This window comes from Osmerus eperlanus, chromosome 3 (assembly GCF_963692335.1).
Source record: "Osmerus eperlanus chromosome 3, fOsmEpe2.1, whole genome shotgun sequence".
Taxonomy (NCBI): Eukaryota; Metazoa; Chordata; class Actinopteri; order Osmeriformes; family Osmeridae; genus Osmerus; species Osmerus eperlanus.
In genome coordinates, this window is record NC_085020.1 from 12466132 (window position 1) to 12479863 (window position 13732).

The 13732-nt window shown below is 45.6% G+C and overlaps 1 protein-coding gene across 6 annotated transcripts in view; it reads right to left on the bottom strand.

Annotated features, from left to right (window-relative positions):
- Nucleotides 1-4043: 4043 nt before the first annotated feature.
- The window catches only part of LOC134017569 (hyccin 2-like), a 41676-nt gene continuing 31987 nt past the window's right edge, over nt 4044-13732 (bottom strand). For 5 of the 6 annotated variants that reach the window (XM_062457330.1, XM_062457327.1, XM_062457326.1 and 2 more), the window contains 4 exons: nt 13198-13285; nt 12231-12387; nt 11177-11317; nt 4044-8546 (listed from right to left, as the gene is read on the bottom strand). In XM_062457330.1, coding sequence (XP_062313314.1) covers nt 7720-8546; nt 11177-11317; nt 12231-12387; nt 13198-13285 — 1213 coding nt within the window. In that variant the 3' untranslated portion in view covers nt 4044-7719. The remainder of the gene's footprint in view (nt 8547-11176; nt 11318-12230; nt 12388-13197; nt 13286-13732) is intronic. The other variant, XM_062457331.1, reaches the window with a different exon arrangement.

The window sequence follows — 13732 nt, forward strand, 5'->3', positions numbered from 1 at the left end:
TACAATTCATCCATTTTTGTATGTTGAGCAACCAACTACAAAAACCTGTTAGGAGAAAGTGTTTTGTTCATCATCACCTTTCAACTTCCTCTCCACTTAGCTCATCTTCTCACTGGAGTGTCCGAGAGCAAAGACGCGAAGACTGTCGAGGTGTTTGGACTCATCTGCTGCATGAACGCTTCAAACTTTGTTAAACTGTGTTTTTTATACAACCATCAATCGTTGTAGCAATTGTTGCCAGGAGACACAAAGGATGTAATTAGCAAGAAAACCAGTTTAGAGGGTGTTTACCGAAGTGTGTACCCGTCAGGGCTTCCCATCATATCATCTTTCACTAGACGCTTAAAACTTTCCCATCCAAACAATTTCAAAGTAAGCTTAAAAGCTGTTAATGTATGTACTAATTCACTAAAGTGCATCATACAGGAAGTATGAACAATAAACTACATTAAACACTTAGGCTCCTATTACAGAAGAAGATGGAAACCGGTTCAATACTTATCAGACCTCTTTTGGAAACGTTGGACACCGGAGTACCTTCCATGGATGCAGGAGAGACAGAAATGGAACAAAGTGAAAGAAAATCTGAAGCCAGGGGACATACTGCTTATTGATGAAAGATCACCCTGCAACTCAGTTGAAATTTGATTTATTTTCTGTTTTCTAAATTCAATAAAAGTCTAATCACTGCGGACAAGAGAAGGCGTATTGATTTACGGCCTGCTCCCACAATGAGTTCAATTCTTTGGTTGCCACATCCTGCCATGGATGACAACTGTGATCTTCCTCTCGGCCACTTAGGCAATCACTAGGACATGACAGAAAAACATTTATATTAACTTTCAGTTCCCACAAACCGCTTTGTGGCCTGAAGAGGTCTGTCCTTAAACCACTGATCAGTTAACAAAAATGAAAGAAATTATTATTTTATATTAATTTATTATTTCTATACTGTTTGAAATGTTCTGAATATAATAAACAATGTTTCATCTATACCTTGCAATATTAATCTCATGAGCACATAACCCTTGGTTATGTCCAGGAGAGAAATATGCCTATCTATTAATTATGTTTCTTGTATAGGGAGTCAGGTGGCGGAGCGGTGAGGGAATCGGGTTAGTAATCCGAAGGTTGCCAGTTCGATTCCCAGTCATGCCAACTGACGTTGTGTCCTTGGGCAAGGCACTTCACCCTACTTGCCTCGGGGGAATGTCCCTGTACTTACTGTAAGTCGCTCTGGATAAGAGTGTCTGCTAAATGACTAAATGTATCATTGATAAATTGTTATTATTCTGTTTTATTATGCCTGCATAGCCATAAATTGGGTCTTTGTAAGGTGTCACTAATGTAAGTCAGAAGTCACAATATTTCCAAAGTGTATAATGTCATGCAACTTTGAATGAGGAAAATAGAAGGAATTACAAGGAGCCCTATCTAAAGACCTAAACAAAAGCTATCTAGCATACAGTGTCCTTTTTCAGTGCCTGCAAAGGCTATGTTAATCATTTTGTATCCTCCCATATTGTGATACCATATACTGTCTTGATTTCCTGTATTCATTGTCCAGCCTTCTGTGATACTCAACTTGAGTGTAACAGACACCTGCACCTCACATATGTGTAATACATACATTGATTTTGTCTTGAACTTGTATTGAACTCATCTTAACTATTCCTTTCATTGACTTGGCACTTTCAGAGCAATTGGGTATTATCTAATATGTCTTCAGGCCCCAGCACTGTAAAGACAGTTGCCTTTGATCAGAGAATCCAGAGATACCAACAGTAGGGGCCATCAGCATAATTACATGTTTATGGGCTCAGTGAATGTTAGTAGAGATAGACTGGGGTTCAAACCTGGGTTACTCATTTATCACGGCGAATGAGCACTCAGCTTTTTTATGTAATGTGTAACATGTATGTGATCGGAGCCCATGCAAGTGTGAGAGGAACCGTTTCAAGTATTTCAGGAAAAAGCATCACCTGAAAAGCCTCTCTCTCACCTCTCTATTCTTTAGAAATTAGTCAATTGATTTAAAAATATGTGGTTGGAAGTATGTTTTTATTCTATGTTTAATAAGGGATATCGTGAGGCCTTGATGGCAGGGTGAAACAGGAACAAGGGTCAACGTATTGAATTATCAATAAATATGATGACGTTATTGGGCATTAACAGAATTATACTCTAGCACAAGACATAAACACCCTATTAAAAGTGAATTATTTGGTCAAGTCAAAATCATCCTAGTCGGAAAGGCAACAATTGTACATTGTAGCTATCAATGATCATGTGATAGTCTCTCTTTCTCATATGTTACACCTTGGGCACATGTGACTCTCACATGATATACCGCAACCGTTATAGTACAGCTTCATAACTGTTGCTGAAACAATCAAACTTACACAGGCTTTTATGAGACCCAAGGGTGACGTCCGTCTAATCTGGAACACATTCAAAATAGCCAAGTAGGCTATTAAGCACCGAGAGGAAAACAGTGCGTTGGGATAATCAATCCGTCTGCTGCTCAGTGCAGGCTCTGAACTCCCCGAGATTCTGCCTGTATTACAACGTCGTGTACGCAAAGTACCTCAGAGAATAAGCGTACGAGCGGATAAAGCGGAGGTAGCCTACTAACTAGTTTCTGAGTTGGTGCATGATTTAAGAAACACGGTTTTTCTTTTGTACGCGTAAAGGCCTATTTATGAACATGAAGATTAATCCCTTACAACAGAAACTAAAATATTAACTTTAATTTTTTGTATCAACATTTCCTCACAGATAAAAACCTTTAAAAACAAGCTAATTAACATGACTGCCAGCGTTGTCTCAGCACTGCTCATCTGTCAGTATTTCTAGATTAGCGATACCAAAATTAACTGACGGTCGATCCCGGAGAAAATGTTTTCTCGGTGTTGTGGATCGTCTGTGCACACTGGACAATAATACAGATATTCTAAAACCATATAACAAAATTTGGTTCAGAACAGGAAGGACATTTAATTGACATATTCTGTGAAGAATTCAAAACGACACAAAAAACAGAATTGATGTTAAACGTGTTCAAGTCTGTTCACGTCCATCAACATGATGTGAACAGGGTCACCTTGCACCCGGCACAACTGCAGTTGCCCATCTAAACCAGTAGATGTCAGCATAGTACCATATTGGATGAGTAGGCTCAATTGTGGTTGGCCTTTTGTTGTAAACAAATAATGAGCCTGTTTAAAGGGGTATGATTTCCACAGGATACAGCTTAATTTTGGGGGGAATTTCCACTGCAGTGAGTTACCTACACAACTTGAAACCTGTGTGTCCAAACTCAAATACCTACAGATAAAGTTGTGTGCAATCTTGTGGTAAGAGTTTTCTGCTAGAAGGGTTGACATGTCGTTTAGGGTGTCTATTTCAATTAGTGTCTACAATGTTGATTTAACAACAGGTTGTTTAGTAGTTGCACTATCCACATCAATGGTAAAAGGCAACCACTTCAAAACTGTACCATCACTAACACGGTGAAATGCCATGTTTACAAAATATAAGACTGTGGACTTACAACTGACAACTATACCAAGGACACAACTCACCTTTCTCACATTTTAACCCCTCCCGAGTATCTTGTTGTCTATTCATCCCCATGGTTTGTCTTTTTGTCTGTTGCCAACTGCCTAGTTTGTCCTACTGTTGTACTTATGTTGCCTGCTTTGTTTTCTCACCTGCCTGTATCCTTTGTTCACACCTACCAATTTCAGCCTGTCTTGATTATGATTGTTGTAAATAATCTTGCTTTTAACATTTTTATCACCTCTGACTCCCTATGTTTCTAATGTCCTGTTTTGTTTAACCTGCTTGTTTTTTTCTTCTTCTTGTATGTCTGTGGTTGTGTGCCGTTGTGCTTTTTAACCTGATTTTTTTTCCTTAGCCCCTTTCCCCTCTCCCTAAAAAAAGCTTGTGCTTTTTGCCAGGCCATCACTGGAAATAAGAATTTGTTCCTAATGATTTTTTTGCCTGGTTAAATAAAATAAAACAACACACACAGACACACATCCCTTACGACACAATATTTATTCAACAATATACAGATTAAATTCTCTACACCAGACAGGTTGTCATCTTTATATTGTCTTATCACTCTTTTGTACAGGTTGTATTTACAGGATTTAAAATAAGTCCTCTTTCCATTTACAGTGTTTTCACATCTTTAGTTCTAGATTGGATTCATCATTTGTCTGTATCGTTTCTACACAGACTCTCTCCCAAGTTACTGAACAGCTGGGCGCCAGTCTCTCTGAGTCACGGTCACTAGGGTAACACCCTCCCAGTGGAGATGACTTGAACACAACAGGGACAGCCATCTTGTTTTCAGTCAGGTCTGGAAGAGTCCCCCAGATCAGGTCTAGGTACTGTTGCTATTAGCCTGTACCATCTGTCTTTACTAGGGCACTCTGGGGACCCTGCCACTATAAACAAGGCTGAAACTCTCATCTAGAATAATCCTGCTCTTTAACACGAGAGGTTAATAGCCATACAAAATGAAAAAAAAAAAAGAGATAAAATGTTGCATAGAATCAACTCTGACCTCAGGAATTTGGTGATGTCAGATTTGACTTGCGGCGCTAACCAGCTTAAAACTCCTGAGACCTTTAGACCACTCTATTCTCATGTCTAGCTTCTAATCTTTATTTATTCTTTTTTTTTGGTTTGGAAAAGAAAGTGATAAATAGCTGTACTCTTAGGCTTTCATAAAAATAAAATAATTTGTTGGATGTGACATCGCTCAAAAGTACTACTTCTAACAGACCAAGACCCTGCGTTTGAGTGTATACACATTTGCACATATATTTATCATTTTGACAGAAAGAAGTGTATGAGGATGGGGGTAAAGTGCTTCATAATGTATGAGGACAAAGCCCACACTTTCACATGCAATGTTACACAAGACACTGAGGGATACTCCCCCATACACTTGGACTGAGCCAATGCACCACCAACTCTTGGGCCACTTGGTACGGTCCGGGGGCACTCATATTAATGACACAGACACTTGACCAGTTTGAACAGCGGGGGCGCCACTCAACACAGCAAATTCCAGCAGATGGTGACAGCTCTCTATATGAAGTGGAGCTCCACAGAGAGTGCGACATGGCGGAGACCCAGGTGTGTTGACTACAGCAGTAAGTGAAGGAGCAGGATGAGCTCCCACACAGACGAGGACATAGAAAATGATGCAACACAAACCACAAAACATACATAGTTTTACAAACCCAATAAGACTAGGCACACAGGCTCCATCCAAAATATAACAGCAGCAGCAGGAGGAATGTTCCAATTGTGTGTGTGTGTGTGTCCTCAGTCTAACATACTTATTGACATTTAACAGTCAGTCATCCACATTATACAGTACAGTTATAACCACATGAGCTAGGATCTAGAATAGTTTGAAGACATCTCACACACACACAGACACCAGATGGCTCCTATAGAGAACAGGTGAGTTTGATTGTGACAGTGAGAGCACTATGCTGGGGTAAAAAAAAATCTTTACAGAATTAATTTCAGAATGCTACACGCCCAGGCTGCTTTTGGGACTGCGCAGACAGACAAACCTAACACCACTTTTATAAAAGAAAGAAAAAAAGAGCCTAGTATCCCCAAAATAAATAAAAAAATAAGGCAAAAACCTTAAGACACAAGCATGATAAACAGTGTTTCCTAGAAGGAGAATGCGCATTCTTGGCACTTTTGGCAAAGACGTGTCTGGAATGGACACTGGGTTTGTCTCCCAGTCTCTCCTAGCGGGGGGGGGGGGGGGGGGGGGGGGCTGCAGGGGGAGCACCAATGGCTGGGTCCTAGCATGCAGAGCCAGGCAGACAAGACAGTTTCTTCACTCAGCCAGAGGGGGCGCTAGAGCTCTGCTCACACAGAGACATTCACTACACAGGAGACCTAATTCTGCTCCATGCACAAGGGAAATTGCACTTGCAAAAAAAGACAATGACACCGTCATTGAATTTCACTTACATAACAAAGCAAGCAACTAAATAAGAAGCAGAGCGCTGTAGTAAGTAAGGTCATTCCAATTAGGCTGAATGACGTGCATGACCCAGGGTTTCAGAGACAAACAGCCCAGGCTAGCCTGTCAGAGGGCTGACAGCTCCAACAAGAACAAGAGCCATGAGATGGACCAACTGTCCTCTGACCCCGCACCTCATACACACTGGTACAGTGCCGTGTAGACAGATAGTGTGTGTGTGTGTGAGAGAAACAAATGCTATTGGTCCTTGCTCTAGTCGTCCAAGTGACGGTGGATTAAGCCCCATCCCTTACAGGATGTTGCTGGGAGATAGCTGTTTGAGTGGCAGGTGAACACACGATGAGGTAGAAAACAAATGTTTGTGAAACATCACATCACACGCAACTGGATGAACATCTTGGTGACAACTGACGTTGCAGTGACCCCCTGGAGCCTCCAGGGTCAGTGGTGAAAAGCCATGAGGAAAGTACAGTTCACAACCACAAGACAGCTACAGCCTCTACACACAAGATGACCAGGTTAAATACACCATAGAACAATAAGCCTTGCTCATCTCACAGACACAGCTGTGTAATTCTGTTATTCTGACAGAGGTCCATACAGTCATCATAACGGCAGCCAGGACACAGCGTGGGGGCAGGAGACAGGAAGTCCCTGGAGGTCCAACTTCCTGTTCCTGACTTCCTGTGCTTCACAGAGGAGACACCCTCATATACGCCACAGTAGACATCTACCCAGCAACTGATCGCATAATTCCAGTTGTTGATTTGACAACAGTATTAAGATAATTCAATTACAAACAATTGTTAACTTAATCACAAAAGTTCCAGCTGGGTATTCACTGTATAAATCAGTCAAAATAAAAAATGCTTGAGAACTAAGAAAAAAGAAAATCAAGCGAACCACTTGATTATTTTTCAATAAAACCATAATTGTCGCAACTCACGAAAGAAAACATTCTCAGCTACTGTCTTTGGGGTTGAGATTTTTCATCCAACCATAGACTCAGTAGATAAATCATAAAAAACACGTATGAACGCTAAGTAAAGAGACCGAACGAGAAGGAGATAGTTGGTACAGATTGCACGTGAGCCCTGGAGGTGACAGGTACGAGAGACGGCAAAACTCACCCCCCCTCCATCAGTCTCACTGCTCTTATTGCTGATTCAGTACAAAATAGACTCTGTGTTTCAGTCATAGACCTCTGAATGTCCCAGTCCCAGCAAGCAATGTCTAGTTTTCCTGTTGGAGCAGTGTGTCTGCAGGGTCTTCACAGGTGGAATGATCAGGATGGTCAGACACGGACCGAGGCTGTGAAAGACCAGGGGAGAGCTCTCGCTTTAGAGACCCACCCTGCTGTGCTCTCTAGAACCCTTCACTGCTCTCTGAAGACTTGATTCCACTGAGAAAGAGGGATGGGGACTGAGAACACAACCCCCCTTGAACAACAAACAAACAAGCTTTGATTTCTGTACAAACACACACAAACACACACAGACAAGCACACTCTTCTCTGGTAGAAATGCTTGTTTTTCAGAGGAGCATCCAATCCCCTGGTCACACAAACAGGTAGAGAGATAAAAGGTGGGGGTAGGGAGGCTGGAGGGCAACCAGTGTGTGTGTGTGTAGGTATGTACAGTATTATATGTGTTTGGTCCACATGCACGTGCCTGAGTCCCCTCCCCATGCTACACCTGTGATATGATCTGCATGTTGAAACTGGGCGAGCGGGACTGCTTGGTGAGGGGGGCTCCAGGAGACAGCAGCTCCTGGCTCTCCTCAGGCCTCACCAGGTGCTCCTCTTGCAGGCTGATGGTGGAGTAACGATGGGCTCCTCCCCTGGAGCCTGCTCCCTTCCCTCCTCCTCCTCCTCCGGACCCCAGCCCCCTCCCTCCTCCTCCTCTCAGCATCGCCAGGGCCCCTCCCAGGGCCCCCTCAGGCCCCCCCGAGGCCCCAAGACTGCTGGCGCTGCTGCCGTTCAGGTTGAGGGTGGTGCAGTCGAAGGACCTGGAGGAGGAAGTGCTGGCGGTTCGGACGAGGGCTGTGCCAGCAGGGAAGCTCAGGTGCTTCTTGATGGGGCTCAGCTGGATAGCGTCCAGGGCGATGCTGAGGGGTGGAGACTGCTGGCGGCGGTTGTGTCTGCGCAGCACCGCCTGGGGCCCAGGAGAGGAGAGCTCACGCTGTTTTCCCGCCTCCCTCTCTGCCTCCCTCTCTGCCTCCCACTCTTTATCCCTCTCTCTCTCCCTCTCCTTCTCCTTCTCTCTCTCCCTTTCCTTTTCTCGCTCCCTCTCTCTCTCCTTCTCGCGGTCCTTGTCCCGACTCATGCGTGCGGTGACAGCCTTCTTGATGCTGCTGCCGCCCTTCTGGCTGCCGCCGCGAGGCCCAACACTGGCTCCGCCCCCGGCCTTGGAACCACTGGGCTGGCTGCTGTTGGATGCCCCCGAGGAGAAGCCCTCGTCTGGGTCGTTCACATTGAAGGACTCCTCCCCTCCGCTTATTCCGTCCGCATCTACACCTACACACACACACACACACACACAGATACACACATACAGACAAAACAGGAGAGAAATGTGACAGAGAGAGATGTGGGTGAGGTAGGCAGAAACAGAGAGATTGATGAATATTCTTCTTCTGTAATCATCATCATGCAGTCATCCTCTTACGAGGCGTTGAGATTGAAACTCCACACACTGGCTGAAGCATGGAGGGATTATCTGTCAATATCATTAAGAGCAATAAGAGTGAAATGAAGCACCCTGGGTAGCAGGAGTCAAACCTGCCCGTCAGCCAATCACATCTCTCCTGACTGGCCCCACTGTGCCCTGGGAAGATAGCTCGCCCACTACGTTTTAATTACACTCTTAGAGCAGGCCAACCTGTTCTGACTGAAACAAACAAGTGACTAATAACCTTGAAGGCTGCAGGCGGATATAGGCTATGACGATGTTCATAAACTGATCAGAAGGGCTTTGATCGGGTTAATATAAAACCTTGATGGCTTGAATCGACGAGCTTAGCGATAGGTCAGGGTAAAACAGGGACTATCTGTCTGGCCAACTGTCTTTCTGTGAGATTAGTCACTCAGAAAAGGTCAGGGGTGTTGGCAGGCAGATTCGTCTAACTTCTGTCTCTCCCTTTAATGTATCTAAATAATGACAAGAGAAATAAGCTTGGTTGGAAAAATGGTTGCACCCAGATGCTGACACACAAACTATGCCACCTATGTTTTGCACATAGATAGTAGATACTACTTAACATGAAATACAATGCTGAAATATAACTTATCAGTTCAACATTGAGAGCAATGTGCTCAACAAAACAACCGCACTCAATCCCAACAGACACACATCCAGGCATCTAAATCCGAAAGCTGGAAGGAAGAGAATTGACAGAATTAGCTGGGAAAAATATAAAAAATATATATAATAAATAAAAAAGGTTGAAAGTCAGAAAGTTAAATAATATGTCACTGAAAGGGAAGAGGAGAGGTAGAAGACTCTCCATCATGCAGCAAGCAAGACCGACCACCAGAGGGCTCCACAGGCAGACGGACCTCCGGCAGGAGAGGAAGAGAGGAGAAAGAGAGGGGGAGAGCAGGAGGAGAGAAAGACATGCACATGACAGGAGGGCGAAGCCACACATTCTCTCCAGCCACGTCGCCTCGCTTCACCTGCCAACTGCATCTGATTGGCTGCATGCCATGGGAGTTATAGGTGAGCCTGCCAATCTGAATGAGTTCAGCAAAGAACATAAAGTCCAGCCGTCTCTGATTGGATCAATAGCACTCCAATCAGAGGTGGGGAGGGGCCAGTCCAGTTTGTTCTAGTAACACAGGCAGGAACAGGATATACCATTTTTGAAAAAGAAACTGGTTTCTCAGAATGTGATTAAGAAGAAGAATCTGTTCTCTGCATCTGAAGGTTTTAGTTTGGTTTTATGATGTCAGCTTCCTGGTATTAGATTTCATTCCAGGGGAGGTTCCATGATTAACACAACAGGATCTGGGAGCGGCAGCCAGGAAGCTGGCTGCCGTTGTCAGAGCCAACAAGATGCTCTGACATCACTCAAACATCAGCAGTTGAAAGATGACTAAAGCAGAAGGAAGAGGACAAACTAAGACAGAGGACCAGATGGTTTACGGTTGCGCCGTGCGTGAAGCCCACAATGCAGTGTTCCTGATAAATCTTGGAACGCCGAGGAGACAGAGAGGCGATGCGCTGCTGGAGATGGGCGGCGCTTCCTGACTAGCTGACTACGGAACAACTTGCCACGTCAGACGGCCATCGCTGCAGGATTCTGGTCGTCCCGTTGGGAGGGTTGTACCCCTGCATGCGCATGCTCCCAGGTCCCTCACTCACTGAGCCTGCTAGTGACATCAGCTAATGGATGGAGGGATGGAAGGACGGAGAGATTAAGGGATGTAGGGAGGGAGAGAGATAGAGAGATGGATGGATGGAGAGTGAAGTGAGGAGACAGAGAAAGAGAGAGATGGAGAGACAGAGGGATGACAGAGACCAGCTGGGAGCCCGCGGCCCAGCAGCACTCTCAGTCCTGGGAGGCAGAAGGTAGTTCTTCTGTGGATCCGGGAGAGAGTTCTGAGGCTCATTTTCTCAGGGGATCGGATCAAGCAGAACCTGCATTCTGGATAATCTGTCTGTCTGTTGCTTTTATAAGGTTGTTTATCACCATATCCCTGGTGAACTGACAGTTCAAACTCCTTGGGGTTAGTGGGTGGAGCCCAGAGTAAAAGCAGGCTAGTGAGCATGCTCAGTGAGTCGCGGGCGTGTGCGCGGGAGGCAGGTAAGGCGAAGCATGGCGAGGTCAGAGCGGACTGATGAGGTTATGGATAGTCCATGCAATGACCCCCAGGACACTTCCTTCAACCCCAGAACAGGAGGCTCCTTCCCTCTCTGGCCTGATGGGAGGAGGGGGGCACCTGGTAACAGGAGGACAATTTAGGGAGGGGGGTGGGGAGAGTGGGCAACGGATGACAGTGTCTGAGAGGGGTGAGCTGTGTGCTCTGGGGGAAGTGAGTAGCTAGTAACAGAAATAGGGCACCCCCCCCCCCCTCTCTCTCTCTCACTGGAGTGGGGGAGGGGTCAAAGGTGTAAGGGCACCTCCGTGTCCTCCCCAGGCCCCTACCCTCCAGTGTGACGGGAAGGATGATGCGGGCCCGCCCTCCTCTCTCCGGATTGGCTGCCGGGTCCCAGGGGGTGTGGCTGTGGCGGTGGCTAGGATTGACGATGATGCTGAGCTCTGCTTCGTTTGAGTAGTCAAAACAATCTGGGAGTCAACAACACAACAGGAGGAGACGGGCTGCTTAGTGCCAAGGCCAAGCAGGTCCCTTCCGGACCACTAAGGGTCCCACCTCTGGGTGAGGAGGCCCTCTGGTCTGGGATCAGTTCATATCCTGCATATCCCCAGCTCCCACCTCCCCCCATTCAGAAAAGGGATGGGAAAAACTGATCCCAGATCAGACTCTAGGGGCAGCTTCACCCATGATTCCAGAAGCTCTATGAAGCAAGAGAAGCATGGCAGAAGACTTATATTAGCCTCAGACAGTCAACAATAAAACACACACAGACAAGCTTGCTCACTCACACACACTCTCACAAGTTCAAGCACACTATTACACAGACTCTCACACACACACACAAGCTTGCTCACATGCACGCACACACGCACACACACTCTCAGACACAGAGAGACAGGATGAGCAAAGAATAAGACCAATCCACTAGCATGAAAGTAAAAGACTAAATGGTGACATTTCCAATATTGCCAGGTAACAATATTGGAGTGTGTAGCACAGGTGATGCGGAGGGTTAACACAGAGCAGACCTCGCCACAAGCAGGCGGCAGACAAGGACTTCACTGGCCGTCTGTTTGGCACGGATAGTGTGTAAACACACTTGATAAAAGATGAGCCATTTTCAGTTGGTTTATCATTGGTGCTAGGTCCTTCATCACTTGTAAACTAGGTGTAGTAATTCTCACAAAAACACCAGACACTGGAAACAATTGACTGACAGTAGTACTTTGAGTAGGCCTTAAACTACAAACTAAGATAGTCAAGAAAGTAGGTCTAAACCTACAAATTAAGGTAGAGAGTAGGTCTAAAACTACAACCGTTTCCTGTCAAAGAGTTCCTGTTTCCCCCAGTGTGTCGGAGGCCAGCAGGGCGGTGCTCTCTCACCCTCTCTCTTCCAGCGGTGCCGCCGAATGGAGGCGGTAGTGATGGCAGACATGGAGATCCTGCTTATGGTGGGCGTGACCTCCACCTGGAGGAGCTTGCGGCCACGCGGCTCATCTGGGGCGCTCTCTGGCAGGGAGCTCTTCATGGCGTTCCCCAGCTGGTACATACACACACAGATATTTTTTTGTCCGTTTTTATTGTCATTCAACAGTACAGACTGAGTGCACATATGAATGAAATGTTGTTATACTGGCTCCTAAGTAGTGCTCTAACTAAAAACAGTACTCCTGTGTGGAGTGAATAAAAATAAAAGTAGTAAGTAGCAAATAGTATACTATAGCTAACCATGTAAAATATAAATATTGCACATAATAAATATGGATATTGTAGATAGCATATAAATACAAAAATCCCTTGCTAACAGCGGCATATAAATACATTTCTTGCATATCGCAGACCAGTTCACATGAGGCAATGGCAATGCAAACACATGCAAATGCAGCAAGCAGGAACACACACAAACACACACATTCACAGAAACACAACAGGATGAGGTAAACATATACACAGTATGTTAAATGTATAAACTTTATTTAATAGTGTTCTATTATTCAGTGTAGGCCTGTGTGTGTGCAGGTATGTGTGTGTGTGCAGGTATGTGTGTGTGTGCAGGTCTGTGTGTGTGTGCAGGTCTGTCTGTGTGTGCAGGTATGTGTGTGCAGGTATGTGTGTGTGTGCAGATCTGTGTGTGTGTGCAGGTCTGTGTGTGTGTGCAGGTCTGAGTGTGTGTGCAGGTCTGAGTGTGTGCAGGTCTGTTTGTGTGCAGATCTGAGTGTGTGTGCAGGTCTGTGTGTGTGTGTGCAGGTCTGAGTGTGTGTGTGTGCAGGTCTGAGTGTGTGTGCAGGTCTGTGTGTGTGTGTGCAGGTCTGAGTGTGTGTGTGTGCAGGTCTGAGTGTGTGTGTCTCACCAGGAGAGGCTGTGAGTACAGCTCCAGCTGGGCTCTGTACAGGATGTCCTCCAGAGATTCCCTGCCCATCTCCCACTCCCCGTTGTATCTGCAGACACACAAACAATAAACATCCTTACCGAGCACATGTCACAGCAGAGTGGCCACGGGGCGCGGTCCAGGCAGTGTCACTGGGAGCTACAGTTTCAGGTTGGACTACAGCCCTTAATACGGCCACCCTATCACCCCACCATGGCCTGCCTGCCTGTGCTGGCAGTTGACCTGCCCTTCACATGTCAACAGGCTCCAGTCATCCACATAGGTGACCTCTTTAGATTACTAATTAGGCCGTAAGGTGAACCCTGTTATCGTTTCAACCCGCTCCACAGTCTGGCATCTACACAATCTTTAGCTCATAAAAAAGTCCTGAGTCCTGCTAAGCTACCAAAAAAAAGTTTGTTGCTGAAATTCCAGTCGATTGTCGATGCGTCTATGTTTTATGCAGAACTAGTTTCTTCAGAGCGTAATAGGATTTTGGTGGCACGGGTTCGACACG